Source organism: Strongylocentrotus purpuratus, unplaced genomic scaffold (genome assembly GCF_000002235.5).
Source record: "Strongylocentrotus purpuratus isolate Spur 01 unplaced genomic scaffold, Spur_5.0 spur5_scaffold_10, whole genome shotgun sequence".
NCBI classification, from domain to species: domain Eukaryota; kingdom Metazoa; phylum Echinodermata; class Echinoidea; order Camarodonta; family Strongylocentrotidae; genus Strongylocentrotus; species Strongylocentrotus purpuratus.
The window spans coordinates 23,962,015-23,985,288 of NW_022145595.1; the positions used below are offsets into that span (position 1 = coordinate 23,962,015).

At 39.1% G+C, this 23,274-nt stretch overlaps 1 protein-coding gene across 1 annotated transcript; it reads left to right on the forward strand.

Moving 5' to 3' along the window:
• Positions 1–530: 530 nt before the first annotated feature.
• On the forward strand, positions 531–22,587 carry LOC105438914 (glyoxylate reductase/hydroxypyruvate reductase-like). Its single transcript, XM_030979838.1, has 7 exons — positions 531–1,304; positions 12,893–13,096; positions 13,773–13,889; positions 14,189–14,379; positions 20,884–21,019; positions 21,566–21,696; positions 22,395–22,587. Exons 1-7 carry the CDS (start codon positions 1,228–1,230, stop codon positions 22,514–22,516), a joined length of 978 nt encoding a protein of 325 aa, XP_030835698.1. The 5' UTR covers positions 531–1,227; the 3' UTR covers positions 22,517–22,587.
• The last annotated feature ends 687 nt before the right edge of the window (positions 22,588–23,274 follow it).

Consider the following 23,274-nt stretch of genomic DNA (forward strand, 5'->3'; position numbering starts at 1 on the left):
GGCGTTACCTCGATGATCACGGTCGCAGTGCTGCTGCTTGAACCTTTGGTGGCCTTCGAGGGGAGTAAAATCAAAGATTTATTAACCCATAGATAGCAGTTTAGAGTTAATTTGCTTAGATCTCAATAAACTAGCTTTTCCTCCTCAAATTTACACTAATTAATTAAATTTTTCACTTGTATATACATGTAGTTTTTAAAAGTATATATATTGAATTAACCAGTGTACACACTATTACAATTATTTTAATTTCCTACTTGTATATACATAGTTTTAAAAAATATATATATATACCGGTAGATATTGAATTAACCAATGTGTACACACTATTAACAATTATTTAATTTCCCACTTGTATATACATAGTTTTAAAATATATATATATACCGGTATATTGAATTAACCAGTGTGTACACACACAAAAAAAATCAAATAGCATTGCCAATTTAAATCATCAATCTGTGATTATGTAAATGTTCACTTACTGCGACAGATATGACAAAGACGTCATACTCGGATCGGCGGACTTGTTGAAGAAGATTTATCTGCCCCGTAGTAGGGTTGATAGAGAAGAAAGAAGAATATACTTACTGCGACAGATATGACAAAGACGTCATACTCGGATCGGCGGACTTGTTGAAGAAGATTTATCTGCCCCGTAGTAGGGTTGATAGAGAAGAAAGAAGAATATACTTACTGCGACAGATATGACAAAGACGTCATACTCGGATCGGCGGAATTGTTGAAGAAGGTTTATCTGCCCCGTAGTAGGGTTGATAGAGAAGAAAGAAGAATATACTTACTGCGACAGATATGACAAAGACGTCATACTCGGATCGGCGGAATTGTTGAAGAAGGTTTATCTGCCCCGTATAGTAGGGTTGATAGAGAAGAAAGAAGAATACTGCGGAGGTTGCCCTGATATAGACATACAAAGAGCAAAATATGTGATGTTGATCGTGTTTACTGATTGTACAACATACGCTACAGCGGCAAATGGTTGAGCAGTCATTTTGTAACACTGATCCAGATCATGTACCAATAAATGATTTATTGGGTAAAGGCGCCATTGTGTATATACTGATTGTAATCAGCTACCATGCAATGCACGGCAGCGATTGGTCTTAAATTATCTGCACGTGTGTGATACAGCTAGTGGATTTCCTGTAAGAAAGGCAACCGGGATGTTCTACTATTTTTACAAGCTCCAAAGTCACTGCTGTCAACATGAATAGTGGAGGAAAACCTAGAGTCTACATAACTCGTAGGATTCCCAAAGAGGGTCTTGATTTACTCTCGAAAGCGTGAGTACATGCATGCTACTGAATCTTTACAAATTAGATTCGGTTGATCGCGTTTTCTTCCACTTGCCCGTATACCGTACGCGTGAGTGGTATCTGTGCAGCACCTGTCGGTGATCGGCCAGCACAGGCCGCCCGCCCGCCACGCAAGCGTATCGCTGTATGATGATGGGGGTGATTAAATGTCGAACTTCGTAGACATTTTACTAACATGATTAAAGTCTTTTGATATTGGACATATTTGATCCACGATTTTTCGATGTCTGTTGAGTCTTGCACAATTATATTAACATCTCAAAAGATGAACAATTCCAATTTTAAACCATTCTGATGAAACTATAGAAATTTAATTTCCAAAAGTATTTTCAGTTGGACTCGAGATTCAGAGTTCAGACTCGGTCATTTGAATCAATCGCCATGATTATACTGGATTATATAGACCCTAGTCCTAGATCTACATGTAATATTGATCAGTATGGTAGAGCAGCGCTCAAAATACACGGGGGCGATGGGCGATTCGCCGGCCCCTGTGAGCTCCATAATCGCCCCCGTCAGGTTGCTCACGGGGGCGATTGAAAAATTAAAAATCGCCCCCGTGGAATTATAAAATAAAGATTATCTTTTCTGATATAACTTTAACACAATATTGAGTATCAATTTTCAAACCTTAAACCAATGACATGGAACTTAGATGGCGCTTTCTCTCCCATCTCTATGAGTATTACCGATACAAACAACGGAAGCTCGCAGTGGCTATACTGCGCCGGTAGTACCGGTGTGCACGCTGACGCCCAATATCTGCTGGAGCTGGAGACGATCGCGTAAGGACTGAAACATGGAGAAGTTTTTTGTTGTGAAAAGTGTGAATCCTCTGAAATCTGGTTATTCTAAAAGGCCAGCAAATAATGTAACTCGACCAGTAAATCAATATTGAGAAGAAGATCACCAAAGATGTTGCAGGGGCGGATCTAGGCGGTTTAGGGGGTTTAACCCCCCTCCCCCCTTGGGCTGCCAAGTGAAAATGTGATGTGCATAGAAAATGCTATCGTGTGTTCACAGGGTGCTACAAGAATTTTTTTCACCACTTGCCCTGTCGGGCAAGTGGGTTTTCAATTTACTTGCCCAAACAATATTTCCACTTGCCCAAAACTTTAAAGCGAAAAAGGACTCGAGGTTAAAGCATTTATTATCTCGTAATGATAAGTTAGTGTTTTAGATAGCAAATTAATGCACATACATGTACAGTGTAACTGTACTGAATAATAACCTAATATGTCAAAGAAAATGGTCAACAAAGGATGGTTGAAGGTTTAAAAAACGCATTTTATTGATTCTCCATAAATAATCAGATTCACATGAATCTCGGCAAGGTAGAATGGTTCAAGCAGGTTTAAGTTTTTAATATTCAGTCATGTATATCATGCCAAAATTTGTAAATTCTTACTAAACTAGACTAAACAACGTCGCTAAAACCATGAAAACAAAACAACAACGGCTTATATTCTGGGGGTCTCGATACTATTATCAAAATGACTCGCTCGGTCGGATCTTTAGACCGCAGTAATAAATTGAAAACGAGACAAAAACATTCATCTGATTTATATGAGCAGCGAGTTTTAAATAATATGTTCACAATCATTAACAGTCATTATGAATAAATATCAAACATTTGACTTTTTGTACTTACTAGAAAATCCCTGTTGTTTATTCCATTCCGATTCGCACGTGTTCATTTCCCTAGAATAATGACGTCATATTTGGCGTGATTCAACCAATCGGCAATCAGAGAATAGCAAAGGCCTGTCGGTGCGGCCTGCAGAGCTAGAGAGAGAGAGCGCGAATAAGCTCGCAGCTGGTACGATCGCGCTAGCTGTCTCTAGCTAGCTCACGGCCGGCCGTGCGTGGAGGCGGAGCGGCATTCATGGCTTGAAGTGTCACTGTTGCATGCGCGCTGAGCTAGCTGAGCTGGCTAGCTGTCTGTGAAGTTTTTTCGAAATCGGAACGATCGCTTTTTTGCTTCTGGATTTTGACGACGGGTAAGAAGTTGACGGGTGAATGGTAGAGTTCTTGGACACTAGGAAATTACTGTAAAAGTATCACTTGCCCGAATCGGGCAAGTGATAATTTGATTTACTTGCCCGACGGCTCAATTTGGTTGCCCCGGGACGTCGGGCAAGCGGGTTTGTCGCGCCCTGGTTCAGACCTACACAGTATTAGTAGATGTTTATAGATGCCAGGAAAACATCTTTTACGGGGGTTCAAAATAGCAACAACGAAAATCGCCTCGCCACTATGCGGCTCGTGGACGATGCTCCACATCGTATTTGGGTTACCCCCACCCTTAGCAAAAAGTGAGATCCGCCTCTGTGTTTTGAAAGGATATGGTAAAGACTAAAAGTAAAGAAAGAATGTAAATAAGGTTGCTCTGAATAATTAATAAGTAAATTTCTAAGAGGGAAATTGTCATTTTAAATAAATGATAATGATAAAATACCAAGGAATTTAGGAGTTTCATGGGTACCAATTCAATGGAAATTTGTATTAAAATAAGAGCCCCCATCAGCACTAAAAGAACCTCCGTGAGAAGGCTCATGGGGGCTCTTTTTTTGGAAGAGCCCCCGTGGACAAAAAATTAATTTGAGCCCTGGTAGTGACAATAATAATGGTAGCATTATTTATTTTAAACTATCATCAACAATGATATGATAATGATTATGATAATGATAATGGTAATGGTGATGATACAGATAATGGTGATGATGATAATAATGATAATGATGGTGATAATGATAATGATAATGTAAATGTAAATGTAATTACAAATTTAAAAGTAAATGTAAAAGAAAATGTAAATGTAAATGTAAAAGAAAATGTAAATGTAATTGAAAGGTATTAAATGTAAATGTAATTGAAAGGTAAATGTAAATGCAAATGTAAATGATAATGAAAATGATAATGATATTCACAGTGACAAGTGGTAATTTATAATGGTATTAACAAGATAAACGTGCGTACATTTCCAGCCATAGTGATGCTCAAGGGATTAATTTATCTATCAAAAAGGGAAAAAAAAGGTATAAAGTAAAGAACTAACAAGATAGATAGCTTGATAGATAGACGTTTAACAAAAATTAAAGAAAGGAATACAGTGCATCCCAGAAAAAACGAAACCGAGAATTTTGATGTTTTATCATAACTTAATCACAATTATAATTGATAAATGACACATATTTGAAAAGCTTAGATCCTCCTCTTTCATTTGATGCAACTCATATAATGCATATTTCACGCATGAGTGATTAAAACCAATTTGAAGAGAGGAAAACAATAAGTCACTTGGCGGACGATATCTGAATTTCAAAGAGAAAATCACATTTCTAGAAAGTTGAGTTTCTGCCCTTTCATATGACACATCAATCAGGAAAAATGAGCTAGGAATAACAAAGTTCTGTTTGTTTAAAGTAGTGCTTGCATTTCCATAATTGTTTTAAACGAATTCGTTTTCACTGGCTGCCTGCCGTATCAACAAACGAAATTAACAAAAGACTTGACTCCGTTTCGTTGACAATCAGCCGTAGACGAAAGGTTTCCTCTCTTCAAATTGTATAGTAACATGTAGACAGAAATCATACACTGCGAATTCGTTGTGTAACGACTTTACACAACATAGGGTGGTTCACTCCTTACACAGGGGTTGTGTTAAGTTGTGTAAATAAAAATTACACAACTTTACACTGCAAATTTGTTGTGTAAAGTTGTGTAATGTTTTATTACACGACTTAACACAACCCGTGTTTAAGGAGTGAACCACCCAATGTTGTGTAAAGTCGTTACACAACGAATTTGCAGTGCACACACATGTAAATCTGAGATTGTTCATTAATATTATGTTATTAAATACAGTTTGCAGAATCATCAGTAAATAACTATGTTTAGCATTTACAGTCTAAAAAAAATGGTTCCATAAATTAATATATCTGTGTTTGGATCAAGCAAAAAAATGCGTTTCCGGAAGCGAGAAAAAAAATATGGAAAGAGGGGAAGGTCGAAATCTGTTTACATGCAATACTTTTAGTGCACCACGAGGACAACTATATTATGTCAAAGTCATGTTAATCCAGATAAGGTTATTCGAGGAATAAACTTTCAGATTCATATTTAAATCCCAATAAATAATATGTAGTCAAAATTAGATATAGTAACTAAGGTACAATCGACATGTCTACGGGTGCTTCCACTAAACGACATGACTTGAAAAAATAATATGAATGGATATATATGTAATGTTATAGATTAATCATAGTAAATTATAAGTTATTACCATGGAAATAGGTAGTTTGTTCTCTTCCTACTTGTATTTCTTCTCTCTTCTCTCTCCCTTTCCCCTTTCCTAATCTTTCGTAAGTACATCTATATCTACCTAAGATAATAATGATAAGATAGAATGAAATAATTAAAGGTACATTTTGTTGTTTACAAAAAGATCCCTTTCCCTATATAAGGCCGATTACATGCTATTTGCTAGATTCCATCTCTCACACAGGTAATTCCTAATTTGGAAGTCCTAGTTTATGGCCCATATATGGTTCCAATTAATATTCTTGAAATGTGTTATGGAAGTATGAACACAATCGACTTAAAAATACAGTTTTATTTGATGTTTTGTCTGACCCAAACGCTTTTGGGAACAAAATAGCAAAGACTTTCGAAAAAGGCAATTCCAATGGCCTAGCCCTCACCTATTGACATTTTCGAGCATTACAATGATGTATTACGTAATCTGAACATGATTCCTATGGAATTTACAATAGGGTATTGAAATTGCCCTTGAGTTGAATTCTCAAAAGTCCTTTGCGATCATGTTTAGGGCTGTAAACTTCATACAGTCATCATATAAACAGAAACGTTGATGTGCATGGTCGGTAACATTGTATAGGACAAGATTACTTGGACTTGACATCACCTGTGCGAGGTGGGGCATGCTATTTGGTAGCTTAAAATAATAGGTATAATTAATAAAGTAAATAATGAGAGAGGGAGATAAAGAGAGAGAGAGTGAGAAAGAGAAAGAGAGAGAGAGAGAGGGGGAGAGAGAGAGAGAGAGAGAGAGAAGGGGGTAGGGAAAAAGAGTCACAGAAAGTTGCGTGATCAATACGAGGTCATAGTTAATGGTGTCACAGTCTTGTAGGTATCAAATATTTTGTCTAGATATCAATTGGCACAAGGTGAGAAAACATATATTTGTTTGTCTTGTACAATGATTGCCTGAACGAGCAATACAGCTGCAAGATAACGTTGTTGTATATAATCTCACACGTGAGGACTAATGAAAAAGCAACGAGGAAGCTAGCTCACACATAACAAATAGATGTAATTAAATGTACTTCATTAAAAAAGAAAAGAAACTAAATCAATCACTGAGAAGAAAAGCACGCACGTGCAACGAGGAAAAAATAAGAATAAGATAACAGCCCAGTATATACATCAGCCATCTTTCGAAACTAACTACGAGGGTGGCGCTAATTTTCTCTTTCGATTCATAATTAAATAGAGAACAGGATGAGCTCAGAGTTTTTATGTCGACCATTAAAACCATTTTTTTCTTCTTCCGCAAAATTGTATTTCTTCAAGCGAAACATTAATCAGGGGGGGGGGGGCACTGGCGTACCTATGGGGGGGGGCAGGGGGGCAGAGTGCCCCCCCTGACGGGCTCCAGGAGAAAAAAAGAAAAAGGGGAAAGAAAAGAAAAGAAAGGAAAAGGAAAGAAAAAGAAAAAAGGAAAAGGGAAGAAAAAAGGAAAGAAAGAGAAAAAAGGAAAAAAAGGAAAGAAAAAAGGAAGAAGAGAAAAGGAAGAAAAAGGGAAGAGAAAAGGAAAGGAATAAAAATGGGGAATTAAAAAAAAAAAGACCATGGCCGTACGCACCAGGGGGGGGGGGGCAGTTGACCCCAGATATATTGAAAACGTACAGTTTTTTTCCTGAAAATGTAGTGTAGGTCTATACCAAATCCTTCAATTCTACTTTTGAAAATGCAAAAGTACCCTCATGACCAGTTCGGTCGCTCGAACTCCCTTCACTCCTTTTGCTTTTGAAATTCTTCGAAAACTTTTAACGCATCTTTCCCCTTCCCCCACCAGAAAAATATTCCGCATACGGCCCTGAAAAATGAAAACAAATGAAAATAGGAAAATATAAGTGATATAACAAATTTGAAACTCTTCGCTGGCGCGAACTGCTTGCTAGCCTATTTTGTATTAAATGTTTTCACTTGCTCGTCCCCCTGAAAAAAGAAAAGGATTAGTATTGCCTGGAATACAATTGTGCCTGCCCCGACGGGCCCCGACCTGCAACCATGGCAACAATAACACACAATTATGTACCAAATGTTACTAAAAGAGACTAATTCATTTTTCTCGCTCGCTACACACGCTCGCGAATAAAAGGAATTGAATCGCGTTAAACGCGATTGCGTCCATCCTGACCTGCACCAATAAAAACAAGTTTATTTATTAATTTCTATTAAAAGAGAATTTATTTTTTTTGCTTGCTCGCTATGCTCGCTCGCCAAAATGGAATTGACACCGCTAACGTGCCCGCCCCAACCTGCAATAACCAGTTAATAATTATGTACCAAACGTTATTCAAAGAAGTTTTGGTGTGCTCGCGTGCTCACCAAAATGGAATTAACATCACCTTAGACATGATTGTGTAAGCCCTGCCCTGCAACAACAAAAATCTGAAATTTATGAACCAATTATCATTACAAAAATTTTGCTCGCTCGCTACGCTCGCTCGCCAAAATAGAAATAACACCGCTTTTAATAATTACGTCCCTGACATGGAACAATGAACCCCAAGTTTATATACCATATTTTCCCTATAAAAGAGAAGTGATTTTTTTTGCTCGCTCGCTACGCTCGCTCGCCAAAATAGAAATAACACCGCTTTTAATTATCACGTCCCTGACATGGAACAATGAACCCAAGATTTATGTACCATATTTTCCCTATAAAAGAGAAGTGAATTTTTTTTTGCTCGCTCGCTCGCCAAAATAGAAATAACACCGCTTTTAATAATCACGTCCCTGACATGGAACAATGAACCCAATTTTTATGTACCATATTTTCCCTATAAAAGAAAAGTTTTTTTTTTTTCACTCGCTACGCTCGCTAGCTCGTGGAATGATGTGCCCACCACTAATAACCTGCTACAATATCATTAAAAAGAGAAATGTAGGGGGTTGCCTGCCCGCCAAAATGGGATTGACATTACCTTAAACACGATTGTGCCCGCCCCCTACCTGCAACAATGAAACAAATTTTATTTAGCAATTCATTGAGAGAAAGATTTTTTCGCTCGCTAGCTAAAATGGGTATAACTTCACCCTAAACATAATTGTTCCCGCGCCCGGCATGGGACAATTGAACCAAGTTTAAGTGGCAATTATTAAAAAAGAAGTGATTTTTTTTCTTGCTCGCTACACTCGTTTGCAAAAAAATGAAATTAACGTCGCTAACAAGTGAATGTTCCCAGCCCCAACTTGCACCAATACCAGTTTATATACCAAACGTTACTTAAAGATTTTTTTTTGCTCGCTCGCTCGCCAGAAGTGAAAATTAGCATCGCCTTTTTTGTTTGTTTCGGTCGCTTGCCCCCCCTGACGGGGTACCCCAGGTACGCCACTGGGGGGGGGGGGGGGGTCTGGTCTAGGTCTCTACTTTTCTGAAGAGGAGTGTTAATTACACTTGTGTAATAAGATTGACAAGGTCTTCATGTCTTTTGTCCTTTCTGCAATTTATTCTGAATAGTTTAGTTGTGTTTTGTGGCCAAGTTTCTATTTCGACATCACCCCCGCGTGAGAACAGTGAAGATATATATTTTCGAGCTCAAGTACTTCCTTATTTCAGCTTTTAATCAACTACAAAGGCGATATGGGCGCGACAAAAAAAAATGAACAAAATAGGCTAAAGTTCAGTCGATTGCAACGGTTTTTCCCTCTGGCATTCACGAGTGTTCATAAAATTATATAATACTTGTATATGTTTAAGAGAACTAGTCCAATTTGACTATACTACATTGCGACGATCATATCCACTATACAGATTGAGTAATGCGTATGCAAATGAAGATTAGATTTGTATTTTTAGAGCGAGCACATTAAGGCAAAATCGCCTACATTGATAAGCGTGGTATCAACGCAATAAAAAAAACAGCTCGTTCGAAAAAATACAAGACATGAAGTAATTTGCACCAAGTAGTTAAACATGGTCTTGTTTCTGTATAACATACGTACACAGTGTCGATGTAAGATAACGTTAAGTGATTGTGACGATTGGTTTATTTTTCTGAAACTTGTCTGTTTCTTTATAAGTTTATGGATTTATGTATTTAACCAGAGAGTGTAACGAGAAAAAAAATCCAATCTGAAGCTATACTAACTTACACATTGCGTCTTACGCTGTCAACTTATAAATATAACATTTTCAAAGAAAAATCGTCAACATTTATAGAAATGTCATAATTGGTTTAATTTCTGAAAAGAAATCAAGGCCTAAGGTTTTGTTTTCAAATCACAAACACAAAGTGAAAATTGTTTACATCACAAGGCAATGTTAAAAGCTGTCTTTTAATTTGTCGTTACTTTTCTTAACTTTAATGATCTGCATTGATTTTTATTTGATAGTTTGTATTTTGATATGCTTTTTCAAGTTTACACTCATACGCGAATGTATACGGGCTTGGACCAGAAATTTCGTACAAAGGGAAGAGATCTGACCATTAGCTGCATGTTATAACTTGTAAAGTTGTAAGAGAAATAATGCCGACTATTAATGATAATGATGAAATAGCAAATAATTTAGGAGTTTCATGGGTACCACCAATTCAATGGAAATTTGTATTAAAAAAGAGCACCCGTCTGTACTAAAAGAGCCCCCTTGAGAAGGCTCACGGGGGCGCTTTTTATTTTGGAAGAGCCCCAATGGACAAAAAATTAATTTGAGCCCTGTGGTAGAGTGCCCAGTATAGTATTCGGTCACTTAAGGGGAAATCGCTAATATTTTGAATTCTTACCTCTTTTATTTGGCAATCTACCCATCAAAAGAAAAGAAATTTAATCCTCTAACAGGATTTTATAGTCACTTAAAATATAGAATGATGATAAGCAAAATACTTCCGAAAGAAGACGGAGTATTTTTCTGCCCAGAATTCGGTCGCGCCGAATAGAATTCGGTCACGCGATTTGTGCGTGGTATCTCCATTGCCAAGGAGCGAAGCGTATTTGCGCACTATTTTCGCACAATTGCGCGATAAAGCACTGAATGTCAATGCGTTGACCGAATACTGGACGAGCGATACCGCATAGCAAGGGTATCCTATAAATACCTCTTGCACATCGGCAAGTGCGTCATTTGCAAATTCGCTGCGATGGAGCGAACACGGAAGAGCTCCTCTTCACACACATACTAAATTCATTGCGACAGCACACGTAGTTGTTTCGCAATAGACTTCTACATATGGCTATGCATGTTAGCGCATGTGCTAACAGAACGCGGAAGTGCAGAAAGTTGTGCGACACTGACCAATTTCGAGCTAAGTTGGAGATCTTTCCGAGGCCCTAAATCTGATTTAATTTTGAGAGCTACGAAAAGTTGTTCAGCTGCCTGATTTGTGCAAGTTTCGTGGCTCATAAATTATTTTTATGCCTCCGCTACAAAGTAGCCGGAGGCATTATGTTTTTGGGTTGTCCGTCCGTCCGTACGTCCCGTTCTCGTGATTGCGTTATCTCAAGAACCGATTGGTTGATTCCCGCCAAACTTGGGTCATGTATGTATCTCACAGAGCCAATGATCTGATTAGATTTTGGGGTCACGAGATCCAAGGTCAAAGGTCACAGGGCTCATTATTTATGCGATAATGGCTCGTGATCGCGTTATCTCAAGAACCGATTTATGGATTCCTGCCAAACTTAAGTCATGTATGTATCTCACAGAGCCAATGAACTGATTAGATTTTGGGGTCACGAGATCCAAGGTCAAAGGTCACAGGGCTCATTATGTATGCGAAAATGGCTCGTGATCGCGTTATCTCAAGAACTGATTGATGGATTCCTGCCAAACTCAGGTCATGTACGTATCTTGCAGAGCCAATGAAATGATTCGATTTTGGGGTCACCAGGTCAAAGGTCACAGGGGTCTTTATGTATCCAACAATAGCTTGTGATCGCATTATCATGAGATCAAATAGACAGATTACTATCAAACTCAAGTCATGTATGTATCTTGCAGAGCCAATGAACTGATTAGATTTTGGGGTCACCAGGTCGAAGGTCAAAGGTCACATGGCTCATTATGTATGCCAAAAATAGCTTGTGCATGCATTATCATTAAAACCCACAGATGGATTACAATCAAACTTGAATTTAAAAATTGCTCTATGGCGGAGGCATCATTTTTGACTGCGCGCAGTCAAAGTTCCATCTAGTTTAAATTGTTACAGCTGTTGAAACGGCTGTATGACCGAATACTTGGAATGGACCGAATACTGGGCGCGCTACCCTACATGTAGTTAATTTATGGGGAAGATTTCCTTTTGCGACAGCCTGCACCCAAAATTGAAGAAAAAAATATGGGTACAGCTCTAGCTTAGAATGACATAGACCGAATTTTCTGTCTCTTTCGTTCGTTAGCCTCTGATTTGGGTAGGGTCGACTTCTCTCTTTAGAGACAGAACAGGCCCATACGCTTTAGGGTTCATGTTCTGTGTAACGTTTCTTTACACCAAACTTGGCAAAACTACCGGCCAAACTCCATATTTCACTGGATGCATATCCGGTGCATCTTATTTTGAAAATTAGGTATAGCCTGGGCTTAACTACTTCGGTTCCACTTACCAACTAGACTGAAATAATCTGTTTAATGGTCCCTTTTTAGGAAATTATGGATCAAAATCGACATCCATGTTGAAAATCTTGCAGCCGGTTTTTAAACTCTCGCTGCGCATGACGGCGTCTAAATCTCATCCCTTCTAGTCTACGCCAAAGGCAAAATGATTATGAAGGAAAAACTGTGCACGAGCTACGAGTTCGTAATGACGTGAAAATGCTGGAAAATGCCCTTTTTTAATTATTGATACAAGGAGATGAGACTAGAAGTATAGATCTAGTCTTTATCGACCAAGCACTGCGTGATAAAAATCTGAATTTGCAATGTGACTAGATCTCATTTTTATACCTGTCTTCATAAGGAGTGTCGTGGCCGAGGCAGAGTGGTTTAAGGAGCTTGACTGGAGATGCGAAGGTCGAGGGTTTGAATCCCGACACAGCACTAATATCCTTTGGCAAGATATATACCTGCACTTGCTACTCTCCACCCAGGTATTAAATGGGTATCCGGTAGGCGAGGATGCGACCGTCATTGTTGGTCAATCGGTTTTTGAGCGTCAAGTAATGCCTGGCTAGAATGCTACCCAGGGAGAGGTGATTGTGCACAGTGTGTGCGGGCACGTATTGAAACCAATTGACCTGGGTAAGCGCCTAGAGATATTTGTATTAAGCGCTATATAAAAACGGAACATTGTTATTATCATTCATAGGTGTGAGGTTTCAATATGGGACTCTGATGATGCCGTCCCCCAAGATGTCCTTCTCAAGACCGTGCCAGGGATCAGTGGTCTCTACTGTCTCCTGTCTGATCGTATCGATGCTGCAGTCATAGATGCGGCTGGACCGGGTTTAAAGGCCATCAGCACCCTCTCTGTAGGCTATGATCACATCAACCTGGACGAATGCAGGAAGAGGTGGGTCGAAGAATGGAGTTTACAGTTTCTAAATACATCCAGGACCTACATGCATGTAGTCTTGTAATTGGTTTTTACAGATGTGTATCAGTCAGATATGACTATATTGATGTTTGATGATTTAGTTGTAAGTTCTAACATCGAATATCAAATCTGAGGTCCGTCAGAGTCGATTTGTTGGCAAAGAAAAAGATCTGACCCTTGATGTATTATGTACCTCTTAACCACCTTGCATTAATTGTGCTGTATTATATTGTTTTGTCGGTAGTGAGGATAAGTGTCCTAATAAGGGAACAGCGAAAAGAAATCTCAAAGGGAATCTGAGGGATGTTTACTTAACATTCACTTAATATAACATTCAGATAAAGTTTGGCGTAAAACCAGTCGATATACATGTATGAGCAAGGTTATTCCCCCCCCCCACCCTTCAAAAGAGAAAAAAGAAAAACAAGTATTTTCTAAATTGAATTTGTGTATACATGTGTATTAGCAGCCACTTTTGCCCTCTTGCCTATCAAATGGACGTAAAATTATCATATCTTTTTGGAAGCTTTCCATTCTACAATTAACGTTTCCCAAGCATTCAGAGATAGATGAATACACTCTGTCAGACAGGAATGTCTTCAATTAGAAGCTTGAACATTTTCAATGATTGTTTGTATTTCTTATCTTTTAGAGGGATCCGTATAGGTTATACCCCAGGTATTCTGACTGATGCTACGGCCGAGCTTACTGTAGGTCTCCTATTAACAACATCGAGGAGACTTGCCGAGGGTGTCACCAATGTCAAAAAGTAAGTCATAGTTACATTTATCTAGATCATCTAGACTAGGTGTAACAAATTAAAAACTATGTAGAAATTCTTGTCATTAAAAAAAAAAAATAACCAAAAAAACTATTATAAGAAAGTTAGTTGAACAAAATAAAAGCCTGAAAGTGGTCATTCTGGAATAACATGATGTATTGTATATTTTAGCACTGGAGAAAATATTGGGTGATCCAATCCAGAGCAATTTAATTTTTCAGATTTGTATAGGTCTAAATTGCTCTCTATTTCTTTTATTTTGTAATATTTTTTATTGTTGTTTGTAGTGGAGGTTGGGGTACATGGAAGCCCATGTGGCTCACAGGACCAGGTCTTCTTAACAGCACAGTGGGTCTCGTTGGACTAGGCAGGATAGGCATGGCAATCGCCCAGCGTCTCAAGCCGTTCAGGGTCAAGAGGTTCCTCTACAGTGGCAACAACAAGAAACCGAAAGCAGATAGTCTGCCGGCTGAATTTGGTAAGTCATAGAGGTTGCGGTCTAAACATTACTCTGCAGTCAGTTTTCTCACGCTAGCAGAATGCCTTCAGCTCACTTCAAGTTTCCTAGATATCTCACACTAAAATCCTTGTAACCTTAACTTATAAGTTCAGTTCAAGAGAAATCATAACTCTAACACTAATCTATACTTTGTGATGAGAATAAATAATTTTTTTTTATTTAATTCCAGATGAACTTTCAACTCTCAGTTCATGTTGCAAAACAACTTGAGATAGGTCTCATGTAGAGTTTCTTATACCGGTATATCAGCACCTCTAACTAAAAGAGAATTTTAAAAAAACTGCCAGTAAATGTAGAATGAACTCGATAGCATTTAGCTATTGTAAGTGGCACATACTCTTACCTCTCATTGAGAGCAGTTTTATAAACCTGATGCTACAGTAGTTTTAAAGGGATCCGGTAACTTTGTCTCAGATTCTGAAACAAAATCCTGGATTTAGCTCATGATGCAATGATAATTATAAACCTTTAGGTCAGTCAGGAACCCCATGACTTTTACAAGCCGATCGCCTGTCTGATTATCAAGATATTTATGATTGGAATTATAAATTTTGAAAACCGTTCGCCTGACGGTTTTCATAACACTACAGTCTATTGGGGAAAACGAGTATGGTAAAACCGGTCACTCAATGATTTTTACTTTTTTGAGGCACTTCTTGATCATTTTGAAGCGCAATTTTTTTAGGGCTTCAATATTACACCATATCACAGACACTGATAACACGTAGGGCCGTGTATATCAGATTTAACATTGTTAAACGATCCCTTTAATGTGAGATTGGGTACGAATTGTTGGAATTATGTTTTCTCATATTCCTTGTAAAATATTTTTTTTATATAATTTTTTGTTTAGTATACAAGACCCACAGCAAAGGGTCAGTGTACAAGTAAATGAATACTGTTTTGCCAAGACACACACATTGTGTTAATGCACAAAGTACATTCTTAGTGTTATAAAGTGAGTCGTTAACTAGGTGAAAAGTCGCTCACATATTTGTTTCTGTACATGATTAAAAAAAAAAATCAGTGTGCCCTTTGAGGTAATTGTATGTGTAATCTTGGGAGCAGTGCAAGAAAAATCTCACTTGGTTTGAATGTTGTGATTGTTCATATGTTTGTTACATTGTACAGTTTATGATGTTTTAACTCTTTATACGATACACCAATAATACAGGTGCCATGTTGTATAATTAATCATGGGATAGATAACCAAGAGATTCAAGATTATTCAACTGTTTCCAGTGCAAGATTAATCTATACCACTATGTTTAGGTGAAGTTGTTAATGGGAACTAGAATTTAGCACAAGTGCTAGTCGAGCCTAGTTCCATTCTTTGGCAAGATTTTTTTCTGTTAATTTGTTTTTACATATGAATGTAAAACTTGTTTGTTTTGTATTTACATATATCACTATAAATAATACGCTAAGACTCCGCGGGGGGCATGACGTCTCCGCGAGCCTTTGTATTCTATTGTTTTTTAATGAGATCGCCGACCAAAGTTGGTGCAGCTATCTCCTCCTGAACCCTCCCCTCGGGGTACTGGTGCCCGGTGCCATCGTCCGCAGGAGAGTCTACTCTGTGGAATTGGCTATACTCGGCCCGAGGTCCTCCTCCGTGTCGACGTCCAGGGCGAAAACAGACGCGATATGCATAATGCATGATATGCGTGACAACAGAGATACCTCATGCATATTCAACATTACATCCGTATCAAAGAGACACATAACAGATGACCATCAACTCACATTATGTTGCGTATTAAATGCTCTATGCAAAGGGCGGGATTACCCCCGAGTAAGCCATCTTGCTATAGGGTGTGCTTTGTACTAGCTGCACAAGCCAGTGAGATACACGGGGCTAATTCCCGTCGATGTCCAAACTTAGAGACCTATTTCCATCATGATTGCCACGATTTTTATATAGTTTTCGTGAATGGAGGTATGAAATCAAAGCTTATTTTGTGATTATTACGGCCATGTATACTGAATTTTGATTATCATTTTCTAAAGGAAAGTTTTCACAAGAAAACCATTGGACTGACAGTTCAGTCGCAAGCTAACTTCAGTCAACACACGTACAGTATACACGGTGCTGCGGCCGGGGCCGGGGCCGGGGCGCTTTGACTGAGCTGCGCTAGAGTCGAAGAGTATGGGGGGCCAAGCAGGCCAATATTCGTACAACTATACAATTACACATACGTCTATCCATCCATCGAAGAACCCGTCAACACAACAGCGTCGGGCCGAAGTGCCATAAATTTGTTTCTTATATTTACAGTAAATGACAAGAAAGCATTAAATAAGGTTATGAATTGTACATTTGCATATTAATAGTTCAATATCAACCAGACAGAAGCATGTGACTTCATGCATTGCAAAATTACAATCAGTTGCGTAATGAGTAAAATTGTTGGGGGGGGGGGGGTGCAGAAAAAAATCTGCATCACCATGCACCATTCTTGCATGTTACATGAAGGCTCCTAGAAACGTTTTTCAAAGTGGGGGGGGGGGGGGGGTCAGATCGCAGCGGGTTGAGTGTATATAGGCGTGGGGTCCACGGGTTTCAAGGGGCTATAAACCCCCGAAAGCTCAGGGGTTTTAGGCATTTAATTAGGGTCAGATAAGTATATTTTTATGCCTCCGCCACCGAAGGTGGTGCCGGAGGCATCATGTTTTCGGGTTGTCCGTCCGTACGTCCGTACGTCCGTCCCGTTTGACCGTTATCACAATATCTCAAGAACCATTTAAGATTAAAACTTAAGACTCGGGAATAGTATTTATCACCATAGGAAGACGATCTGATTAGATTTTGGAGTACGTAGGTCAAAGGTCACAGGTCACAGAGGTCAACTTATGAAATTCCTTGTATTGAGTTTGTTAGCGCGATATCTCAAGAACCATTTGAGATTTAAACTTCAAACTTAAGGATAGTATGTATCACCATAGGAAGACGATCTGATTAGATTTTGGAGCACGTATGTCAAAGGTCAAGGGTCACAGAGGTCAACTTATGAAATTCCATACATTGAGATTGTTATCATGATATCTCCCCATAGGAAAGAAATGAGCCTGCCGCATACTCCTGCGGCAGACTTGCCGCAGATCTGCAGCAGACCTGCCGCAGACAGTCATCTTTTTCACATGCAAATTAGTTTTGCCGCAGACTTGCCGCAGACTTGCCGCATACTCTTTCAGTATGATGAAGAGTCTGCGGCAGGTCTGCCGCAGACTTGCCACATACTCTTTCAGTATGATGAAGAGTCTGCGGCAGGTCTGCCGCAGACTTGCTGCAGACTTGCCGCATACTCTTTCAGTATGATGAAGAGTCTGCAGCAGGTCTGCCGCAGACTTGCTGCAGACCTGCCGCAGACTCTTCGTCATGAATATTCATATCTCATATAGACCTGCTGCAGACCTGCCGCATACTATTCATATCCAGTACGTGGCAATAAAGTATGCATGTAGAAGAACCAGTGATAAACTGATTGATACTTCATAATCGATATTACCAATTAGGTAATACCAATATATATATATATATTACCGATTAGGTATATTCTATTCTCAATTGTATTAACTTCATCACATTGATCATTTGAAGTGTATTCAAGAGTAACATTTAAAGTGACACAGGCTCGTACACATATATATACTAAATATGTATATTGTTTCTTGGTTAGTAATCATAGTTTCTTGGTTAGTAATCAATATATCTATTGCTTAAACGTGAATGTAATTGTAACATGATCAGACAAAATAATCTATTGGTTAATAATGGCAAAAGGAAAATAGAAATCACAAAAATGATGTGCATTGTCTTAATTTGCTTAACAAATCATGATAAATGTATTTTTCTGTCACACGTGTAAAGTAATAATGAATATGCATGAGATGATTGGTTTCAATTGGCCCTATTAGACTTTAATGGGATTTCCTGTGGCAGACCTGCCGCAGACTGTCCCTGTGGCGTACTGGTATGCGGCAAGTCTGGAGCAAAGTTTCGCCCTGCCGCAGATCTGCCGCAGACTGTTCCTGTGGCATACTAGTATGCGGCAAGTCTGGAGCAAAGTTTCATCCTGCCGCAGATCTGCCGCAGACTGTTCCTGTGGCATACTAGTATGCGGCAAGTCTGCAGCAAAGTTTCATCCTGCCGCAGATCTGCCGCAGACTGTTCCTGTGGCATACTAGTATGCGGCAAGTCTGGAGCAAAGTTTCATCCTGCCGCAGATCTGCCGCAGACTGTTCCTGTGGCATACTAGTATGCGGCAAGTCTGGAGCAAAGTTTCATCCTGCCGCAGATCTGCCGCAGACTGTTCCTGTGGCATACTAGTATGCGGCAAGTCTGCAGCAAAGTTTCATCCTGCCGCAGATCTGCCGCAGACTGTTCCTGTGGCATACTAGTATGCGGCAAGTCTGGAGCAAAGTTTCATCCTGCCGCAGATCTGCCGCAGACTGTTCCTGTGGCATACTAGTATGCGGCAAGTCTGCAGCAAAATTTCATCCTGCCGCAGATCTGCCGCAGACTGTTCCTGTGGCATACTAGTATGCGGCAAGTCTGCAGCAAAATTTCATCCTGCCGCAGATCTGCCGCAGACTGTTCCTGTGGCATACTGGTATGCGGCAAGTCTGCAGCAAAATTTCTTTCTGCCGCATACTTCGGCATACTCTTTGCCGCAGACTAAAAGTCTGCGGCAGGTCTGCGGCAGGTCTGCGGCATACTTTTCACTTTCCTATGGGTCAAGAACCACTGGAGATTTAAACTTCAAACTTAGTGATAGTGTGTCACTATAGGAAAACAATCTGATTACATTTTGGAGCACGTAGGTCAAAGGTCAAGGGTCATAGAGGTCAACTTATGAAATTCCATACATTGAGATTGTTATCATGATATCTCAAGAACCACTGGAGATGTAAAAACTTCAAACTTAAGGATAGTATGTATCACCATAGGAAGACGATCTGATTAGATTTTGGAGCACGTAGGTCAAAGGTCAAGGGTCACAGAGGTCAACTTATGAAATTCCATACATTGAGATTGTTATGTGGACGCATTCTCATTAGAACTGACAGATGGATTACTATTTAACTCAGGAAATCTTGCAGAGCCAATGAACTGAGTAGATTTTAGGGTCATGAGGTCAAAGATCAAAGGGTCATATATGTATATGAGAAATTGCTTGTAATCACGATATTCTGAGAACATGTTAATGGATTACAATTGAACTTGAATTTGAAAAATTTCTTCCGTTTCGGTTTGTAAAATTGCTCTATGACGGAGGCATCATTTTCGACTGCGCGCAGTCGAATTCCATCTAGTTAATACTTTATTTGTGACACTGGCAGGTCACTAATTGGCGTGGGGTCCATACGAAGATTTGCGTAGTGTTGCGTACCAACTACGCTGGCTTACGTTACTATATGCTGAGGGACGCAAACAATTCAACATGTTTAATTTTTTCGCGTACTTTCGGTGTAGAAACTTGACACAGAAAGTACGCCTTTTTACGCAACACTACGCTACTGTACGCCATGCCTACGCAACAGTGCGCTACCCTACGCCAGATCGACAAAGCAGTAAAAGCTTTCCACACAGTAAGCAACCGTAAGCAATCATAAGCAAACCTGTACGCCAGCCTACGCATAACCTACGCAAGGACTACAGTGAAGCAACATTTTTCCATTAATACGCAGCCTAATTTATGCGTAGTCGGTACGCCACACTACGCAACTCTACGCAGTTCCAGTCTGAAATAGGCTTAAAGAATAACTACCGGTAGATTTTTTTTTTTATGAATGGCAAACAAAGTTCTTGGTGGTTTTAATTTAGAGAGTCTCTATATATCTATTTACACCCCTCGCCCCCCTCTAGAATCCCGCGGATTTCCGCGGGTCCTGCTAGTACAACAAAATAATACAATATCATGTAACTTTTTTTCTTTACTAAAATGAAAAAATAAAAATAAAAAAGCTTAAGCGTTAAAGCATTATAATGAAAGAAGACAAATCTTTGAAGAAATATAATCATACACATGTACGTACATGCACAAATCCTGTAAAAGCTTAAGGCCGCTATAATCGTTAACAAGGAAGTGTATACATATATAAAAGGAAGACGAGTAATATAAAAGGAAAAAACGAATGGGGATGGGATTGAGCCCACGTCATTTACATAGAAGGTAGGTAGAAAGATGTCTACGAAAAGATAACCAGTGTTAAAAGGGTTGTCATGAGCTAATCAAGACAGGAAATGGGTAATTTTGAAAAACCATTGTGTACTTGCACAAAGTAATCCTTCTGGCAATAGGTGCCTGTTGTTTTGTGCAAAATTGCATGTATGGCAAACGAGCAACCGTGCACAGTGGTGAAGAAAGCAGCCGAAGTGTTGCTGCATACAAAAAGTTATGACCTTATTTAATGATGTGTATATGAATGATGAACATGTTCCTCTTTATTTCCCCACAGTTTCCTTTGAGACCCTAGTGAAGGAGTCTGGTTTCGTGGTGGTTAGTTGCTCCCTCAACGCTCAGACCAAAGGGCTCTTCAACAAACAAGTCTTTGAGAAGATGAGCTCCAATGCTATCTTGGTCAACATTAGCAGGTGAGAGAAGAGGGGTTAATACACTGCAAAGAATTTGATTCCTTAAAATGCTAGAGCACTGCAGTGGACACCATGTTAAAGGCAGTGTGATAATAATGGAGCGCCAGAAGTGGCTATGTGCTAGACATATCACTATGCATGATTCCACTATCAGTATTACAGTCAAACCTGTCTTAGTGACCACCTGTCTGTAACGACCACCTGTCCATAACAACGACTTAATTAAAATCCCCCGTGAGATTTCTGTACACCAAGACCACCTGCCTAACGCGGCCAGCGGCCTCTCATTTTGTATTATTCATATTTTACTTGTTAAAACAATTTTTTTTGTTGCTGCTGTAAACAATTATGGACAATTCACACCCTAAATACCCCTTTAGTTTGCTTGACAAACCACAGCCCAAGAACTTTATGTATGTAGATTTAAATGTGGACCTCCATATTAATATTGTTATTGAGATAACTGAAAATCCAGATTACCATGCAATTCCAACTTTTCATTTAAAAACAAAATATCTCTAATTTTTCATTTGATGGTGGTTGCAGAGGAGCTGTTGTGAATCAGGATGACCTCCACGAGGCTTTGACCACTGGTCAGATCAGAGCAGCTGGTCTTGATGTGACCACTCCAGAACCTCTACCCACTGACCATCCACTCCTCAAACTCGATAACTGTGGTAAGTAGCCTACCCAGTTGTATCCATTCATACAGAGTTTCATGTGGGAGTGTTCACATAGGCATTGTTTTATACACATGAACCTATTGCACGGAGGCTGTCCACTCTTGTCCAGTGATACATACATGTAGTTCAACTCATAGCAGTTCAGGGTTTCCTAAAAGTCTAAATGAATCAGCTATTCCACTCTTTCATAATTAAAGGCAAAATTGAAAATGTGTATTAAATGAAACAGTGTGAATAAAAATCACAAAAAATTAACATTATACACAAAAATTGCAATTATAAACTTCACTCTGTGTTTTCAATTTAGAGGCTATAATGATGATGTTCAATTAAACTGCTCTTATTCATGAATGGTACAATATATATTGAAGCAATGGGCCGACCCCAGCAGTTTTTGCTCATTTATAAATTGTAATTCATAGCATTTTTCTGGATGAAAAAGGTGACACCAAGATGCTGGTTAATGGGGATGTGTTATGCTACAGTGTTGAGCTTTATCAATCCATGTACCGGTTTCTCTCAATTTAAAAAGGGCAAGATCAAAACCCTTTATAAGTAAATACCAGTTTCTATCAATTTGGAAAAGGCAAGTCTAAAAATCTAAGGCAACTTACTTATCTTTTGCAAAGGGCAAGGTTGAACCATAATGCTGTGCAATTTTAAAATCAATTTTTCTCTTCCTTGTTTTTCAGTTGTCTTTCCTCACATCGGCAATGCCTCAGAGGAGACAAGGATAGCCATGTCCATCCTCACGACACGGAACCTATTAGCCGGTCTCATGGGCGAAGAGATGCCAGAAGAGGTCCAATTGTAATGCAGGTCGGACTTAAAGGTATAGACCAGTTTTGGAAACGCCCCCCCCCCCCTCTCAAAAAATGAAATGGAAGCTCTTATTACCAATCATGTGAAAGAATATGTTTTGACTAATACGTGAGGATACAAATTTTGCCGGGAACCCGCCTACTAATTGATATATGTGGTACGTGTCGCGTAGTCCCATATACATCTTTCTGTGTACAGTGCTTGTAACTTTACCAAGACTGGACCAAATTTCTTAATCATTTTGATGATTCCACAACCTTGCAGTACACACCAATACTTATATGCTAGATGATCAACCTTTTCTGATAGCAGATCGATTCCACAATGTTTCTTTCACGATGCAATCGCATGACCAGAAGTCTTTTTCTTTAAAGTGTAACAATCACAAATTAATTTGTTTGTTTTATATGTTAGTTGTTCTATGTCGTAATACTGTTTTCAAAATATGACCTTCAAATAGTACTTCTAAAAAGAAATTTTGGAAGTTTAAATATACTCTCACTGATCAATCATAAAGGCAACTGGTCAGTAGAATACTGGACACACCTGTATAAGATAGGGCTTCTAGGATACTCAAGTTGGACTTGGGTTCCAGGTGCGCAGTTTTGTGTTAATCTCTGTTTTCGTCAAACTCCTTCACCCTGTGTTCTTTTATATGATTTTATACATTCTAGCTGTACAAAAATTGTGTTCTGTTAGGTGATTGGTACATGTACCAGTGAAATACAGACTGTTAACTACAGGCGTTAC